Consider the following 20,238-nt stretch of genomic DNA (forward strand, 5'->3'; position numbering starts at 1 on the left):
GAAGCCCCTCACTCTAGTACCAGGAGAATTCGAACCCAAGAACTCACAGATAGCCTATCTTGCTGCAATCAGGCAAGAGGTTTATTGGGGGGGGAGCGGAGAGGCCAGAGCTCTGGGGACACATATATCTCACACAAGAGATACAGGAGTTGAACCTGAACTCAATTAGGGGGACATATTTATAGGGAAAATTACATAAGCAGTTAGCAACAGGTGCATAGCAATTTTATTGGTTTATTCAAATTGACATTCTCTGTCTGATTTGGATATGATTCAACTCTAGATCACCCTGTTTTGGGGGCACACTGACCTTCATACTAGTTTTTCTCAAGACTGCAGAGCCAGGCCTTATTGAGACCAGGTGGTCTGTGGTTTTTGTTCTCAGCCTTAGAACATACTTGTCCTCAAGGCAGAGTTAGTGGGGCTAGCTTAAAATTTTAACTCTTTTCAATATAACTAGAAATCGTTTCTCACCAAGGTTAAACTCTTAAACACAGAGATAGCTGTAGTTCATTATCAGTAGCATTTAGCACATGTTCTAAGGAAGGACTACAGGTGTGCAGACATCATCCAGTTTGTGCAGTGTCACCATTCCTCTGGGGAAATGTCAAGAGTGGACTAGGAAATGTGCTTTGAGCCAGGTGTGGTGGCACACTTTAATCTCAACTCTCAGCAGGCAGAGAGGCAGATCTATGAAGTCCAGGCCAACTAAAGTCTATATAGTGAGACCCCATCTTAAATAACAAGGCAAAACCTTGCTTTACAAATTATTAAAAGGCAGCTTCTATCAACCCTGCTCTGTCTTGTTCCTGGACCAGTGCTACCACAAAGCACTCAACACTACCTTAGTCTTCCACTGAGTACTTAGCAGATGAGATTTTAGTTAGGTCTGAATTTTTCCAACTTAAATAAGATAAACAAAATTTTGATAACCTAAAGAGGTAAATAACTTAATAGAAAAGTATAATCTACAAAAACTATGAGCCAGTTTTTAAAATCCAATTACATTCTATAACCAGCCCCTTTCTGCTTCTATTCAGGCATAATTAATTATTCTATAGTTCACCAAAGTTGAAAATGTAACTAAGGGTGCTGCAGACAAGTTCTTAGGTAAGAAGCCAACATTAGAAAAGCAACCATACAACTGAGAGTCAGGCCTCTTGCTCTGGCGCAGCTATGAAAGAACTCCATTTCACTGCAGTGTGGATCCGATGTGTATAGAGAGCTGAGAGCCCTGGCAACATTTCAATCCTACAGTGAGCTGGACCTGAGGCTTACACCTTTATGAGATTCCATGAGGTGACAAATTTCTACTTTGGTGTAAGCTCTTCAAACTAGTTTTTGATCACGATCCTTATGCTGCAATTTCCCTTCACTAGAGCTCTCCCATTCCTCAAGGAAAATCAAGGAAGGACAAGCACAGGTTTGTAAAACCCTTTAGGAGTATAAACAAACAAAAACTCAACAAACCAGAAGCAGAAAACTTCCTTTATCCAAAAAAAGGCATTTCAGAGAACCCAGTCTCATACTTGACAAGTGAAAGATTACAAAGCTGCCTCCCTCCTAATATGAGTTCGAGGCCAGCTTAAACTAGAGATAGAATTCCAGCACAGCCAGGGCAGTTACTCAGAGAAACTTTGAATTAGGTAATATGAAGGGAAGAGAGTTTGAAGACAAGGGCTCTGTAGCACAGGCTGTCCTAGAAGTCCAGTTTGGCTTTGAATTCACAGCCATGCCCCTGTTACAACTCCCAGAATGCTAGATAGTAAGCATGCAGCACTACACTTGCCTGGCTTACCCATTGTCTTAAAAGTACAAAGTACTATTAGACTTCATCAAAGATTAAATATTGTTTCCTCAAAAGTTATTATTAAATTGAAAAGACATACAGAATGAGAGCAAAATCTTACAAATCATTTCTCTCAGAACAGATAATATAATATTCAGTAACCAGATTATAAAGAATATTTACAAGATGAACACAATTTTAAAATGAGAAGGCCTGAGAACCATGGAGTCTCCAATACTGAAAACAGTAAAAACAAAAAGCTGAGGTCAAACATGTGGTGGCTTACACCTTTAATCCCTGCATTCAGGTCAGCCTGGTCTACATAGGAGACCCCATCTCAATACAAGCAAACAACAAAGACAGTAACTTGGGGGTGGGGGGGCAAAAGTGGTGCAAGCCTCTAACTGTACAACTTGGGAGGTGGAGCAGGAAGACCAGAGTCATCCTCATCTACATATTTAATTCTAAAAAGTCTCAAAAACAAACGAGCAGAGGGGAGGGGGAGTTAGAGATCGCTCCCAGGCTAATGGCACTTCCTGCTCATCCAGAGGACCTGAGTTTGGTCAGCCACATGGAGGTGGCTCACAAGTTGCCTCATAACTCTAGCTCTAGGGAATCCAACACCCTCTGGGAAACCACATAATATGCATGTTTACTTAAATACAAGCAAAGTAAAATTTAAATTGAAGAAAAAAAGCAAAGGATTTGAATAGGTATTTCTTCAAAGATACAGAGGCACAGTGTACTGAAACCCCCAGACACTGCTTTCCACACTGCAGGATAGCCACAAGTGACAAGTGCTGGAGAACCAACCCTTAGGACTGTATCCACTGCTAGCACTGTGTATGCTGAGGCCACTGTGTAAACAGTCTGAAGCTTCCTCAAAAAGTTAAAAACTAACTGCTCTATAACTCAGCAGTTCCCCTCCCAGGATGTAGCAAAGAGAACTGAAAATAGCATGCAAAAATCTGTACACAAGTGTTCACAGCAATATTACTTATAATAGCTAAAAAGTGTAAACTCAAACATCTATAAACAAAATGTTCAAACAGGAAAATTAACTATCAAGATTAGGTTGTGGGGGACTTGACTTGAACACTCAAGACCAACCTGGGCTACACAGCAAGTTCTGGGACAACCTAGGCTACAGTATGCAACTGTCTCAGCTAGCTTTTCTCCTTGCCCCAGAAGGAAAGCATGGATACATGATATAAATATGAACAAATGGTAAAACTACATTAGATTAAAGAACACAGACACTAAGTAATGGTTATACACATTATACAGCTCCACTTATATGGAATGTATTTATATAAAATGTTTCCATCCATCCACTCTACAGATACAGAAAATAAATATTAGTGATTGGTAAGAAGCAAGCTTAACAATGTGATTGCTAATGGCTTTAAGATTTCCTTTTGAAGCACTGAAAATGTTCCAAAGTTTAATTGTTGTGACAGTTGTATGACTTTATAAACACAGTAAATTGAAGGAACTGTATCTTTTCCCTGGATACAGAAAGTGTGGTACATTTACACAATGGAGTACTACTCAGCTATTAGAAACAATGACTTTACGAAATTCCTAGCAAATGGATGGCTCTAGAGAACATCATCCTGAGTGAGGTAACCCATTCACAAAAGAACAGACATAATATGCAGTCACTGACAATTGGATACTAGCTCCAGAAAGCTCTGAACACCCAAGAAACAACTCATAGGTCATATGAAGCTCAAGAAAAAAAGAAAGAAGGGAAGGAGGGAGGGAGGGAGGGAGGGAGGGAGGGAGGGAGGGAGGGAGGGAGGGAGGGAGGAAAGAAAGAAAGGAAGGAAGGAAGGAAGGAAGGAAGGAAGGAAGGAAGGAAGGAAGAAAAAGGCTAAAAAGTGGAAGCCTCAGTCCTTCTTAGGAAAAAAAAAAGTGTGGTACACCTAGACCTTAAATCATTAATAATTCAAGGACTAAGAATGTAGCCTTGTGGCAATTCTTGGTATTTAAATATCATTATGTTTAATCTTTACACACCAAGAAAACTTTGACTATTTCCATGTTACGTTTTGTTTTACATGTACTTTATACTTATTGTAACTAGTAAGATTTCAATGCATACTATCAAACTTTAAAAAAAAAATCAAGTCCTTACAAAAATATATTCATATAGTTTTATACAAAAATGCCTTTAAAATCTGTACATTTATCTGTTTTTTAAAATAAGGTTGTTTAATTAAAAAGAGCTTTCCTGTTCTGCTTTCTACTACTGTGATGATAAAAAAGAAAAATGCCAGTTATAATGGCATACACCTTTGATCCCAACACCTAGGAGCCAGATGCAGGAGGATCTCTATAAAGTATTTATTTTACCTTCCAGTTTATAGTCCAATGGTTCTCAACCTGTAGGTCACAACCACTTTGACAAACTATCTCCAAAAATATTATGACAGTGCAAAATTTAAGTTACAAAATGGCAACAACAATTTTATGGTTGGGGGGAGTCACCACAACATGAGCAAATATATTAAAGGACTGAAGCATTAGGAGGTTTGAAAAACAGTTACAGTGAATCACTGAGAGAAGTCAGGACAGGAACTCAAAGGCAGGAACTGAAGAGGCCATGTGTGAGTGCTGCTTACTGACTTGCTCAGTTTGCTTTAAAAAAAAAAAAAGAACAGAAAACAAAAAACAACAACAAAAAACAAAACAATTCAGGACCATTTGTCTACGGATGGTACTAACCAAAAGTAGGTGGGGCCTTCCCACATCAACCATTAATCAAGAAAATGCTCCAGAGCCAACCTATCTGATAGAGACAATTTCCTTAACTGAGGTTCCCTTGTTCCAGACAGATGACTCCAGCTTGTATGAAGCTGATTAAAAGCTAACTATCACAGAGTCTGTAGTGCATGAATCAAATATAATTTTCCTTTTAAAAGTCTAGGGCTGGAGAGAGGGCTCAGTGGTTAAGAGCACTGCTGTCCTTCCAGACGACATGGTGGCTCATAACTGTAGCTCCAGTTCCAGAAACGGATGCAACATTCTCTTCTGGCCATTGTGAGCAATGTATACACAGACATACATGCAAGCAAAACATCCATACACATAAAGATAAAAACAAAACCAAAGAAGTCTATAAGCAGCCAAAACATAACCCAGAAGCTCATGACTCATATTTTGGAATTGAGACAGAAATTGATAGAAACAGTAAAGGTACTTTAAAATTGTCTCATTTGGATAAGAACAATTTATATACTTTGTAATATAGTATACATTTACATTTAGTCATTGCAGCTGCATATTTAAGTACTTATTTTAGCCAGGTCAAATTACATGCTTCATGTGGTGTTATGTATTAATGATATACAACCAAATATAATAATCTATGTTTATTCTATAATAAAAAAAAACATAATTAAGACAATAAACGCTGGGGCTGAGAATGTAGCTCATTGGTAGTGTGCATGCACAAAGCCCTTGGCTAGATCCCCAGCACCACATAAACATGGTGTGCTGCTGCAACTCCAGAACTCAGGAGATGGAAACAGAAGAACCAGAGATGGTCAAGTCATTCTCCACTCTATGGTAAGTTCAAGGTCTGCCTGGGATACACAAGACCCTTCTCCAAATATGTAAAAGAAAGAACTCTCAACAACCCACAATGAAAGCATTATTATTTCATTCACTGGATGAGGAAATAGAAATAACATGGCTTAAAAAAGTGGCTAAGAAAAGATTAAAACCTACAAGTTGGCTTTAGAATTTAACTACTTAGCCAGTGTACTATACTGGCTCTCAGTCATTGTGGTGATTTGAGAAAAAATGATCCCCATCAGCCCATAGGGAGTGGTACTATTAAGAGGTGTGGCCTTGTTGGAGTGGGTGTAGCTTTGTTGGAGGAAGTGAGTCACTAGGGGGGTGGACTTGGAATTCTCAAATGCTCAAGCCAGGCCAGTACAGCACTTATACCCAGCCTGACAACCTAGATGTAGAACTCTCAGTTCCTTCTGTAGCACTATGTCTGCCTGCATGCTGCCATGCTTCCCAACACGATGGTAATGGACTAAACCTCTGTAACTATAAGCCTGTCCCAGTTTTAAGAGTTGCTGTGATCATGGTGTCTCTGCACAGCAATGAAAGGCTAAGGCAGTTATTAAAGGAAGCACACCAAGCATTGTTCAGTATGCTCTAAGATGAAAAATGCAGCTTCCATTTCATCATAACTAATGCTCTTAGGCTGACACGTTGGCTCAGTGGATAACCAAAGACACTTGCCACGAAGCTTCATGGCTTGCTGCCTAGCCTGATGACCTGAGCTCAATCCCTGGAATCCACCTGGTGGAAGGAGAGAAACAACTCCAGCAAAATGTTCTCCAGTCTACACACAGACATACGCTACACCACACATACATGTGTACCTGCACGTACACATAAAAAAATAAATGCATTCAAAAAAATTTAAATGTACTTGAATGGGTACAGTGGCGTGCTTTTATTTTCAGTTTCTTGGGGATGGGAAACAGAACAATACAACAAGAGCCCAACTCAGCCCATATATATATATATAATTTAGTGTTCTTTTTTTTAAAAAAGGTAGAAACTGTTGCAGACAACTGATTAACTGTAAGAGACAGTCTAGAGTTGAAACCAATCCTTAGAATCTGACTCTCTTCTACTTCCCCTCATCTAACTCCTATAATTCTAGCCAAACCAGACTTCCCACATTCTTTGAACATACAGTCGGCAGCAGTTTCTTACTAGTGTGTTAAAGGCTGACTTCTCTGCCTAGACCAGTGGTTCTCAACTTGCTAATGTTCTTTTAATACAGTTTGTCTTGTTGTGGTGAACCCCAAGTATAAAATTATTTTCATTGCTATTTGGTAACTGTACTTTTCCTGTTATGAATCCTAATGTAAATATCTGATATTCAGAATATCTGATATGCAACCCCTGTGAAAGGGTCGTTCAACGCCCCCAAGGAATAGTGACTCACTGGTTAAGAACCACTGGCCTAGACTATTCCAACTAATCCTTCAAAATCTAGTTCAGATTAACATATCCTGTCTTACCTCTGATGCCAACTACATTACATATATCTATTAAATCACTGACATATTACATCATATTTCAACTGGACAGAACCCGTGAGCTAGTTACGTGAGCTAGTTAATTCTTTTCCAGTAGGTGTTTACAACAGACAAGCTAGTAACATACAACGTAACCTAACTGCATTTGATGACAGGGCAGCTACTGAACATGTGTGAGGCCTGGGTGCATCCCCAACACCAAGGGAGGGCAGGCATTGTGCATATGCCTCTATTCTAGCTATAAGTTATTCTTACACATAAAGAGTCAGTTCAATTTGCTTTATTTAAGGAATAGTTCAGCAGGTAAAGATGTTTGCTGCCAAGCCAGATGATCTAAGTTCAATACCCAAAACCCACGTGGTAGAGAAAAAGAATTCTTACCTATATATTGTACACACACAAACTCAAACTCACACACACTTAAAAACAAAAAGGAATCAAGCACTAGCTTTTTTTACCCTTATCTGACACTTGTGATTTATCAAGCTCTTGAGGCTTCTGCAAAGATCTGATCTTTTCTCTTCAACCTCAGCTCATCTTCTTTCAAATGTGCATCTACCCACAAACAGGCTGTTATCTTTAGGGATTTCAAGATCTTCTGCCTGTAACCTTTCTCAAGAGTGTAAATCACTCTTCCTTTCACAGATAAATATACCTGATCCAGTGATGGTCAAATGCCTACGAAGACCCTTTCTATCAAATGTGAGCTTTTTACTCCCACTAAAATAAAATTCAAAGCCACTCTACTATTGTTAGCATTCCCATTCTGACAATCACAGACCTGAGTTAATATTTGTGTAGTATGTCTTCATTACCTAGGCTGGGAATTCTCCTCATACATCCTTTCTTTTCCCTCCTTGAAGAGGCTGATGGTCTGCTTAGTTTTCTTCATCAAATTCTCCATAAACACCCTGAAATACTCATTTTCTCCAAGTGTCTCCATCTTCCCCTCATATCTTGACAAGACAGTGCGGAGATGCTGATAAGTGTCAGGCAGCAGGTCTAAGATGTATGGCGGGCTGTTCTTGAGCGCCAGCTTTGGGTTTTGACACAACCGAACCACCTGCAACAAAGGGGAAAAAAAAGACTTACTCAAGACCTTAAGGACAACTTTCCTTTTTATGTTATGAGCTATGAAATATGTGCCGTTTGCATAAATATGAAAAATACATGAAAATAAGAAATGATCTGTAACCCAATGTCATAGGCAATATTCTATATTAGAGGTCCTCCTAAAAGATAGGTGCTTCCTCAATTGCTTAAGTTGCATGTGTGTGTGTGCATGTGTTGAAACATGTGCACGTGAGTACAGGGTCCACAGTATCCAGAAGAGAGCCAGGAACTAGAGAAGAGCCAGTTACGAGCCATTTTGCTGGACCAAACTTAATCCACAATTCTCAGAACTTGCTTCTTTTTCCCATCTTTTACTTTCAAATATCCTGAGATAATATATTTTAAAACTAGATTTTGCTCATTGTTTTAGGATTTTTTAAATCACTTTATTTTTATGTTATTTGTATGGGTGTTTTGCCTACATGTGTATCTGTGTACAGTGTGTATGACTGGTATCCATGGAGGTCAGAAGAGGAAGTCAGGTCCACTGGAACTAGTGTTACAGTCAACATGTAGGTGCTGGGAATCTGACCCAGGTCCATAGAGCAGCAGCCCCTGCTTCTAACCACTAAGCCCTCTCTCCAGCCCCTGCTTCTGCTGTTTTAAGGTCTCTTGTAGCACAGGCTATCCTCCTTGCCTTCATCTCTCAAGTACCAGGATTACCTCAGTGCCAACACACTCAGCAATTAAATCTATGTATACATACAACATATTGGTCTTTACTTCTATCTCTGAAATTACAAAAACTGATTATTTGTTCCTACTGACTAGTCTGTTTTTTACACCAGTATTTCCTGAGTCTGGAAAAGACAATACTAGACAAAAGTTCAGAAAGAGACCATACAGACACAGATTGTCTATTTGTATCAAGGAAGTCTCATTTGTTTTAAAAAAAATTGTTAGAATAACTGAGTATCTATAATGGGATACTGACTGGGGAAGGCAAGTCTAGAGAGCTTCACAGTACACGAAAACTAGCTGCATGACTGCATGATAAAAAAGAAAGAAAGAAAGAAAGAAAAAAGATAAATCATAAAGAAAAATAGGCATTTAAATTCTATTACTTCAAAAATGGAGAGACAGGGAAAAAAAAAAAGAACTCTGCTTAACAAAAGACTATTTAAAAACAGCTGGGCATGTTGGTGCAAATCTATAAATCCCAGCACTTAGGGCATGCTATAGGAGGATCATGAGCAGCCAGCAGGCTCCATAAGAAGACCCTACCTAAAAAATAAAATTTAAAAACAAATGAAAGAAAACATACAAACACTAACATCATTAACAAGCCAGAAGATACCTCAGGGTATACATACCCAGAGTATACATCCTAACAAATCTATGATAAACAATACCTACAAGTCATTAAGAAAGATCCTCCAATATACAAGCTATCAAGACTTAACAAGAGATGGTATCAATAATAAAAGATACAAGATGGTGCCCAACCTCACTTCTCACTCTAGACTAAAAACTCTAGGGAGCTGGAGAGATGGCCCAAAGGTTAAGGGTGCCAACTGCTCTTCCAGAGGTCCCAAGTTCAATTCCCTGGTGGCTCACACCCATCTAAAATGGGATCTGATGCCTTCTGGTGTGTCTAAAGATAGCAACAGTATACTCACATACATAAAATAAATAAAATCTAAAAAAAAAGAAAGAAAGAAAGAAAACTCTACAATACATTCAAATAACTAGCCAACCAATGACAAGAGCAAAAGGCACATTCAAATACTGCTTAGAACAACCTAAATTGACACAACCAACTTGGAAACAGCTCAGCAATAGCATCAGATTAAAATTTTCTATATTATGAACTGGATATGGTGGTATACTTTAATCCCATCACCCAGACACAGGCCCATTTCAGTGAGTTCCAGACAGCCAGAGGGAGGGGGGGATAGGGAGAGAAGGAGAAAGAGAGGGGGAGAGGGAGAGAGAGAGAAAGAGAGGGAGAAAGGGGGAGAAGGAGAGAGTGAGAAAGGGAGAGAAAGAGGAAGAGAGGGAGACCGAACCTGTCTCAAACAAACAAACAAAAATAATTTAAAACTATATAAACTTTAAAAAAATTATACACTATGTGCACAAAGTCCCATGCCTAGCAAAGTACACTGAGATACACATACAAGAATGTGCAGAATGCTGGGCAGTAGTGGCACACACCTTTAATCCCAGCACTTGGGAGCTGTGAGTTCAAGGCCTGCCTGGTCTACAGAGAGGGTTCCAGAACAACCAGGGCTACACAGAGAAACCATCACAAAAGCTGGAATAACCCATATATCAGTATAGAGCATAGATGCCATCCTCATAACCACATCATGCATTATACATACATGTATTGTGGTGTATTTACTACAATTGAGAATGCATTATCCTAACTGCACCATGAATGCCTGTCTAAAAATTATTCTAAACAAGAAAAACACACAACAAAAACGAAGTGAAAACTTCTAATTTGTTTGGAAAGTCAGTTATGTCAAATGATGTTTTGCTGGGGCAGACACAGGAAGAATGTTTTCCTGAAGCAGACACAGTGAAATTACATTTGGATATAGCAACCTTGTGAAAGGACACTTGATGAAGGAGTATAAATATTACCCCACAGACAATGGGAGACAAGCGCTGAGCACTGGGTTGGTTTGCTCCACCTCGCTATTCTTCCCTAACAACGCATGTGTATTTGGTTCCCCTTACACTAGTGGTGATGCGAGAGAGAAACTCCCCCAAAGAACTGCTCACGAGGTTCCTGTGGTAGTTTGCTGCTTTCACGCCTCAGGTGGTTTGGTGAGCCTTTCAGTTACTTCAGAACTGAACTACAGATGCTAGTTCGTGGGTGGTGTCTGCCTGCCTAGAGGGCTGGTCTACAGCTGCTGAGTCATATTTGGTGTTTGCTACTGAATTGCTGACAAAGAGGATCGAGCTCAACCCAAAGAACTATTGCTGAACAGGTCCACTTCTCCCATACCTTGGTAACTTTTCTCTTCCACTACCTTTACTGGGTGGTGGGCTAGAGAAGAGGTTGAACCCTATTAGAAGTAGGTTGCAAAAAATTTGTGCCTACAGAGACTGTCACAATGAAACCCATCCTGCTAACTAAAAACAACAAAAAAAGCACTATAATATTCAAAGAATGGCCATCTAGAGCCTACAAGACTGCTCTGCAGGTAACAGTTCTTGCCATCAAGCCTGACAACCTAAGTTCCATTCCCAGAATACACATGGAAGAACCTGTAAGCTGTCTGCTGACCTTCACACAAGGCAGTGTGGCATGTGAGTGCTTATACCCACACCTATACACGATTAATGGTGGCTCGAATGAGAACTGCCCCCTACATAAGCCCAGGTATTTGAATACCTGGGGTCCTCAGTGGTGGTGTCTGAGGAGATTTAAGAGGTGCACCCTTGCTAGAAAAATATATTACTGGGGTACACTCTGAGAGTCTATCACTGTGCCCTACTTCCAGCTTGGTCTCTCTGCATTACATCTATCTGCAGCTGACTGTCATCTCTTTCCCTGTTTCTGCTGCCATACCTGCAACTTGATACCATACCTCTGCCCCACCATGATCAACTCTCATTCCTCTAGGACAAAAGCAAAAACAAACCCTCTCTTCTTTAAGTTGCCTTTAGTCATGGTGTTTTATCACAGCAACAGAAAAGTACCATGTATGTTTTTATTTTAGTTACATATGTATATGTTTGTGCCTATATGTCCTTTAGAAGAGAACGTGAGATCCTCTGGACCTGGAGGCCCAGATGATTGTGAGCCACTATGTGAGCACTGGGAACTGAACCCTGTCCTCTGTAAGAACAAGTGTTCTTAAAAACTGAAGCATCTCTCCAGCCCAAATTTTAAATTTTCAAAAATAAAAATGAACAAATGTAAGCTGGGCAGTGGTGGCAAGTGACTTTAATCCCAACACTCAAGAGACAGAAGCAGGCCAACCTGGACTACAGAGCAAGTTCCAGGACACAGTAAAACCTGTCTCAAAAAACAAAAGCAAACAAAGATGTATTTTATGGATGTGTAACTGTCCATGAAAAGAAAGCCAAGAATTGATTTTAAAACATTAATAATATTAGCTATATAAACAGCATTAAAAATAATATTAATCCAGTAAACTAGATTACAGATGAGTTTATTAACACCACATTTTAGTTAGGCATAGTGGTGGACATATTTAATCCTAGCAAGGTAGGCAAATTTCTGTGTCAAAGACCTTGACTTTGTGTGTTTCTGTTTTTGTTATTTTTTTTAAATAATAAGTAAAATCCCAACCAGAACTCCTAAGGACTTTATAAATAATTTTAAAACTATTTAAATTGGCATTTAAAATGAATGTCATTGCAATCTCAATACCCCCAAAGCAAAGACAGGAATATCTCAAGTTAGGTCTTTCTAAGTTAGCACATCAAAACAAAGCAAAGACAAAAAAACAAAACCCTAAAACAAAAAAGTTATTAAATACAAGAAGTAAGGTCAAAGATTTCAGGAAGTCTCTGAAACTGATCAGATTTTCTGGTCCTCCCTCCTTGGCATATATAAACTGCCAAGAGATGTCTACAAGAGGCAGAGACCAAGCAATTGAGCTACCTAGAAAGAACATTCTCCAATCTGTTGAGCTGTGTGCAGGTTTCCAGATTTTGTAAGCTGTCACCCACGTTGGGGTAGGCTTTGGTGATATAGCTATCTTTGAGTCATTTCTATCTTTGAGTTATTTCTGCTTCTGTAAGCAACCCTTCGCCCACAGTCTTGTGACTCCAATAAAATTTACTTGTTTGGGGCTGAAAAGATGGCTCAATGGTTAAGAGGACTGGCTGCTCTTTTAGAGAATCTCTCTTTAGATTCCCAGGACCCACATAGCAGCCCACAATAATCTGTAACTTCAGTTCCAGTGGGTGCCCTCTTCAGCCTCCATGAGCACCAAAGTCACAAGTGCTGCACAGATATACACAGAGGCAAAACACTCATGCACATAAAATTAAAATTAAATATACACCAACTCATTGTTTTACCATGTTCCCCATTTGAATGAGTAGATGCTTGTGCATGTTTCCCCAGGGATGAAACAGCATCACACAACAGCATTCAACAGTGTTACATTATCATGTAATAGCTAGTGTTTGCTTTGTATTTTTCTGCTTGATGCTGATAAAGCTTCCTTAATTTGTAGTTTCATGGTTTGTATTAGAGAATTCTCAGACAACTTCTTATTAAAATTTTTCTGCCTATTCTTTCTCAGAACTTTTTTGGACTTAAATTATGTATACTTACAACATCCCATCTTTTTGTTTCAACACCGCAGTGTGGAATTTTTCTTGACTTATGTTCTACTTCTTTCTTCAGCCTAATTTATGCTACTAAATCCACCACTGACTTAAAATGTTCTATTATATTAGTGTTTGAGGGCCATATGCATGCCATAGCATGTTTATGGAGGTCAAAGACAACAACTTTCAAGATTGGGGTCTCTCCATCATATTCGGAGTCGAGGACACACATGCAGTCCCCACACACCACTTGGCGCTCCAGGCCACCTCTTAAAAACTCAGGTGCAGTTCACCCCACCCACCCCTGTTGCTTCTGTCCCAGGTGGATATGGCCGCCCTGGCGTGTTCCTTTACTCCATTGCCTGGCACAAATGTGACTCTAAAGCCCAGCAGCTTTTCAAGCAGGTTTATATATTAAATTCTCAAACCACAAACTCTCTATACAATAAGATTATCTCCAATGGACGAAGATACAAACTGCTCTTCTATATGAGATAAAAAGACCTATAGAAGCTCATAAAAATATTCATATCTACCTATCACCAATTAAGTCCACCTAGATCTAGATCCTCTTTCTCCAGCTCCATCTTGATTCCTCCTCGAATCCCTCTCCCCTCTTTCATTTTTTTTCTAGTCTTTTCCCACCTACCTCTCCACTGCCCAATCATGTATCAACCCACAGCTAGTAATACCTACAGGTTAACAATCAGTTGCTGTGTCTTTAGTTCTAGAATTCTGTTTCATTTCACGATTCTTAATTTTTTTAGATCAATGTAGTGCTGGGGACATAGTTCAGTGGTGAAACACCTGTCAAATATGTACAAGGTTTAGGTATACACACACACACACACACACACACACACACAACTTGCAACTTAGTTTTTAATTTTTGTAACATGAATAATGAGTATATTTTAAGTTTTTGACAATTTCTGTGTCCTGTTTCTATAGTCAATCTCTCCTACTGGTCTTCAGTTACATCTTCTCATCTACCTAGTTATTTTTTTGTTCATTAATTCGACCTTGTGGGAGCCAACCCAATGTTTCCCAGGCCCTTTCCTATGTTTTGTCCTCCTCGATATGAGATTCAGTTCTAAGGGCTTGCTTCATCTTTCAGAACTTGACCTTACATTTTCTCACTACCTAAATCATTAGTCCTCAACCTTCCTAATGCTGTGACCCTTTAATAAAGTTAAAGTTCCTCATGTTGTGATGACCCCTACAACCATAAAAGTATTTCATTGCTATTTCATAACTGTAATTTTGATACTGTTGTAAACCATAATGTAAATCCCTGACTGATAGTCAGGTATGTATGTGGCCCCCAAAGGGGTCACAACCCACAGGTTGAGAACTACTGGCCTTGATAAAAGCTCTGTACCTTTTAACTCTGCTCCTTGTGTGATGGTGAGAAAGAGACTAGTTTAAGAGTAGTGGCTTATGTCTATAATGGCAGAGGTCAGAAGTCTGTTACAGGATTGCTTCAAACTCAAGGCCTGCCTGGAATAAAAAGCAGTTAAAACAAGGAAAAAATTCCAGAAATGAGGAAGACAGGGACCTTCAGATATGCACAAAGATACCAGGCTCCATAAACCAGAAGAAATGACAATGTCCCATACTGCTGCCAAATGTAGTTGTCCAGAAAACATGGTAAGGATGACAATTCACTCAAAAAGATCTATATACATGGTTAACCTATATCCCTATTACCACTAAAACAACAATAACAACAACAAAAAACAAAACAAACCCCCCCCCCAAAAACTACAATCAGTAGAGAGAACTAACCACTGAGTTGAAATTATAAAACTGCAAAAAGAAAGTGTCAAATAAATTAAGTATCTGAATTGCTATCTGGATGTGGTGGCGCACTCCTATAAACTCAGCACTCAGGAAGTAGAGGTAGATGAATCAAAAGTTCAAGGGCAGTCTGGGATACATAATACTGTCTCAAGAAACAAAAAGAAAGTTGAAGAAGGAGAATAAGGGGTGAAGAAAGAAGGAAAGAAAAAGCTCTAGACTAGGGCAGAGCTCAAGATTACGGACAGAGCACTTGCAGGAAGCCCTTGTGTCCCCACAGCATGTAATAAACTCTTTTGTGACATCTAAGCTAGTCATTCAATAAACGTATCTTAGCTATCTATCCACTTTACTTAAATTATGTTGTTTTCAACTCTTCATGACAAGTACCAAGGTGATACACAAGCTTAGACATGTTTCCTTAAAATAAATCTCAGCAGCTAGGTGTGACAGCACACACCTATAATACTCCCAATATAATGCCAATACTCAAGAGGCAAAAGAAAGAAGCAAGTAGTTCCCTGCCAACCTGGGCTACATAAAAACAATGATTCCATAAAAACAAACAAACTGCAAACCTCCAATTTAATAGGCAACCATCACAGACTCTTCAAGTGAAAACACAATATATAAGCTTTAAAACTATCATCTTAATGTTATTAAAATATTGCAGCAGATCATTTCTGGTATATTCTCGGGAAATGGTACCGTATAAGGCTAGCAGATAAAGATAAGCTAAATCATCAAAAACATTTGATGCATAAATATTTTTCTTTAGTTTTTTCCAACAGGGTTTCTCTGTGTATAGCCTTGGCTGTCCTTGAACTCATGGAAATCCACTAGCCTCTACTTCTCAAGTGCTGGGATTAAAGACAGGCACCACCACTTCCTGGCTCAAAGCATAAATATTTTAACACTACTTCAGGAAGCTGCTCGCACTATGGAGTATTTTAAAAGGGAACAAATTGGCCAAGAAAAAAAGGCTCCATTCAGAACACTACTGTATTCTAAGCTCAATTGTTAAAATTTCATATTAACAAATGATTCCCAAGTTGTGTTACATTCTAAAACCTCATTGTAAATTTGATGCTATAACTCAGAATATAATTTATAATAATAAAAATTGTTAGATGGTAACACCCTAAAGTATAGTGCATCTTGGGTAGAGAGGAAACTGATACTAAGCAACCGACAACTTAGCATATGCCAAAAATGTACTATTTTTATGTGCTAATTGAAAAAAAGGATTCAACAAAGACCACAAACGCTTTGTGACTGAAAATTTTGTGTTTATTAAAATGAGGTCTCATCCCAGACTGGCCACTCTTACAGGCATGCAACACCATTCCCTTTTCACTTTCTTATGTAGTATTAGGGACTATTACCTGGATCTTCAGACTCTAGACAAGCACTATCAACTGAGCCTTCCCCAGACCAGGTTTTTATTTTCAGAGGAAGCTAAACATGTTTCACATTGAGAACAAAGAAAGAACAATAAGTTTCTGGTAAAACAATAGGAATGAGGATGTGGAGAAATGGCTCAGTGGTTAAGAGCACTGACTGCTCTTCTAGAGGTCCTGAGTTCAATTCCCAGCAACCACATGGTGGCTCACAACCATCTGTAATGGGATCTGATGCCCTCTTCTGGTGTATCTGAAGACAGCTACAGTGTAGTCATATACAATCAATCAATCAATCAATCAATCAATCAATCAATCAATAGAATGAAACCTGGGATCAGATGGACCACACTATCTAAACAGACACCTCTTAAAACTCGAAGATAGGGACCCAACTGAGTTTAGACAGCAGAAATGTGTAGACAGATATAGAGGCAGTTAAACTGAGCCTGATGGTTTCAATTTTTTTCAATATACATGTCACTCTGGGAAATGAAGTGCAATAAAAGGTCCCTGAATCTGACAGAAGTTATCAGGCAAGGGGATGGAGAGGAGGGTTCTGTGCAGAGTTAAATAGGGTAATATAACAAAGTGCTGGGTGGCTGCACTTTAAAATAGAAGATAGGTTTTCTTCTATGAGGTGATATTTATGCTGACAGCTGAAATCACAGGGAAGTCCAGTCTGTAAAATCAGCAGAACAGCAAACGAGACACCTACCCAACAGTCCTAAGATACCAATGGGTTGGGACGTACCTGAGGACTATGAAAGATACAAAGGTCGATTAGATTAAAGTGCGCCAACAAGGCACTATGTATAATTAAGAAATGTATAGATTTGCTTGGGGAATTGCTTAGGAGATAAAACAAAGGCTAAACTTGGGTTTTCAAAAGAGGACTAAAGGACTCCTTTTTAGTATTTGGTAAGATTCTATCAACCAGCCATACCAAAATATTCTGCCTCAGTCAGTCATTTACCTTGAATAAACTCAAACCTCTGGGCCTCAATACTCTTACCTATAAAGAGATAAAACCTGTCTCATAAAATGTGGGTAAAGGGCCCTCCCAACTAGCAATGAAGTAAGCATCTGATGTATATAGGTCCCCTCCCATTTCCATACAACTTGCAGAGCTGAGAGGAAGACACAGTGGTAGCTAGGAGCAACAGCATAAACCTGCAGATGCAGTGACTCAAGAAGTTGTAACAGCAAGTCAGGTAAATGAGGTGTGCACATCTGGAGAAGCTTGGACTTAAGAGGATCAGGAGTCCAAAGCCAGCTTAGGGTATGACTAAATCCTGTTTCAAAACAAAACTCCAAACACACAGACACACAGACACACACACACACACACACACACCCCAACTTTCAAAAAAGTACTTATTGGCATATTTCTTATAAAGTTGAAGTTAAAATAATAGTATGTTCCTTAATGATAAAAAAGAATTTTAATTAAACTAAAATTTTTCTGGCATTACATAGAATGCCCAGCCTACAATATACAATGTATTTACTAACAATGAGCTTTTAAACCTCAGTACAAAAATCTATGAAATTCTTTGCTTTTTATTTGTTTACATTTTATTATTTTGTTTTGAATTAGTCTCAATCTGTAGCCCAGATTGGCCTCAAACTTGAAGCAATTCTCCTGCCTCAGACAGAGATTTACAAGACTTGGCTTTCAAAATACTCGATGTGCATTTTTAAACTCATATAATGCACTTTAAAAAACAAAAGAATCTTTTCTGTGTTGCATGTTTTTTTGCATGAATGTACATGTACCACACACACATCCATTGCCTAGGGGGCTACAAAGGGCGTTGGAAGTGCTGACTGTGGAGTTACAGACTGTTGTGAGCCACCATGTGGGTGCTGGGAACCAAACCCAAGTGTTCTACAAAAACAGCAAGTGCTTTAACCAATGAGCCATCTTTCCAACCCCATACAATGCACTTCTCACAAATGTTATTTGTACTTTGTTAAAATAGGACCTTATAAAAAGGTTTAAAGATCAAACATCTGCTTTTCCCGAGATGTTTTTAAGGTGAATCACTGCATCAGCAAGGAAATCAGCATTCCACTAAACTCTAAGTCCTCCACTAGGGAACATTAACACTGACCATAAAGAAAATACAGAGGTAGGTGTATTCTTAATGCTAATGTACTCCCTAAAGAAAAGAAAATGACCTAAGCATTTGCAGCCTTTGAAAAGGAATTCCAAAAAAAGCCTCTGTGAATAATTCAAGTGAACAGTTAACACACATCAAAGCCTTTATGATTTGGAGAATTTTTCACTTGAAGCCCACACCTTTAATCACAGCAGGCAGAGACAGGCAGATCTCTGTGAGTTTAGCACTAGTCAGATCTACAGAGAAAGTTTCAGGATAGTCAGAACTACATAGAGAGTTCTATCTCTCAAAACCTGTCTCAAAACAACAACAACAATCATTCATCAAGACACTTTGAAAGAAGAAAATTTTTGATTTTCCTAAAAGCTCTGGGTTTTAGTGGCATATTCCTGTAGACCCCAGAACTTGGGAGGCTGAGGCAAGAGAATTCTGATGAGTTTAGGGCCAATTGGGGCTCACAGCGAGTACTAAGCGAGCCAAGGATATATATATATAGCAAGACACTGTCTTTTTAAAAACAAACAAACAAAAAGCCCTAAAGACTAAGAAAAAAGCTGCTTAGCCTTACCTTTATTTGGCAAATTTTATATTTCCCTCAAAAGTGGCTATCTTTTATAATTTCTAGCTATATATTTAGAATCCCTCAGAACAATGTCAACAACTCGTGCTTAGCTCTAGAAAACCAACAATGTCCCTGTACAGCTGCCACATGCTCCATTCATAATAGCTCCTCATGGCGTCACTTCTCTCTGCTTCTGCCAAGGCTCAATAGTCAATAGACAAAAACACTGGACACTGCTATGATCACAATAGAGGGAAGTAAAACCATACTTAAACTGCTACATCTGGGGGGCAGCAAGATGGCTCAGATGAGAAAGAAACTTGCTGACAAGCCTGACAACCTTAGTTAAGTTCTGGAACCTACATGGTAAAAGAGAAGCTGCCACCTGAGCTCTACATGTATACCACAGCACATGTGCACACGCAAACACACACACACACATACATGTAGTAAGTTTTTTAAAGTCACTGCATTTTTATAAAGGGAGAAACCACAGAGAACAGTGCCTACTTTTGTTCTAAATGCAGGGTTTCTCCACCAGTCAGGAATTTGCATTTCCAACTAAGCAGAAAAGGCATATCCAAGCCTGTTTTCTAAGGGCAAGAGCTTTTACTTGTTGTCTTCTTAACTTGTCTCTGGTTCTCAAAACAAATGTGTAGCACTCAATAAATATTCTGAAAATATTGTGTTACAATACTTAAATTTTTAAATAAATGTCTTTTTCTCCATAAAGTTCAACCTGCCCATAACAGCATTTTTAAATGTATGCATTATGTGTGTACATATACATGTGGAGGTCAAGACAGCCTTAGATGTCATCCTTCTTTCAGACAGTCTTGTACCAGTTTGGGTCTCACTCAACAAGTAGGCTGGGCTGATTAACAGTGAGTTTCAGAGATCCTCCTATTTTTACCCCAGCACTGGAATTACAAGCACCACAGGGTCCGGCTCCTTCCATAGGTACTGAGCTCAGATTCTGGTTCCCGTATTTGTGAGCAAAGCACTTCACCACTGAACCACCTCCTCGGTTCCCAATGAGACATTTTTCATTTACTAATTTTTCTTTAAAAGGAATAAAAACTTTCGGGGCTAGAGAGATGGCTCAGCA

At 39.0% G+C, this 20,238-nt stretch overlaps 1 protein-coding gene across 1 annotated transcript in view; it reads right to left on the minus strand.

Annotated features, from left to right (window-relative positions):
- Window positions 1-20,238, minus strand: part of CBL (Cbl proto-oncogene) — a gene marked incomplete at its 5' end in the record, with an annotated part of 71,541 nt that overhangs the window by 39,044 nt on the left and 12,259 nt on the right. Inside the window, one exon of the mRNA XM_080930746.1 lies at window positions 7,680-7,927. Coding sequence (XP_080786872.1) covers window positions 7,680-7,927 — 248 coding nt within the window. The remainder of the gene's footprint in view (window positions 1-7,679; window positions 7,928-20,238) is intronic.

This window comes from Micromys minutus (assembly GCF_963924665.1).
Source record: "Micromys minutus genome assembly, chromosome: 16".
NCBI lineage: Eukaryota > Metazoa > Chordata > Mammalia > Rodentia > Muridae > Micromys > Micromys minutus.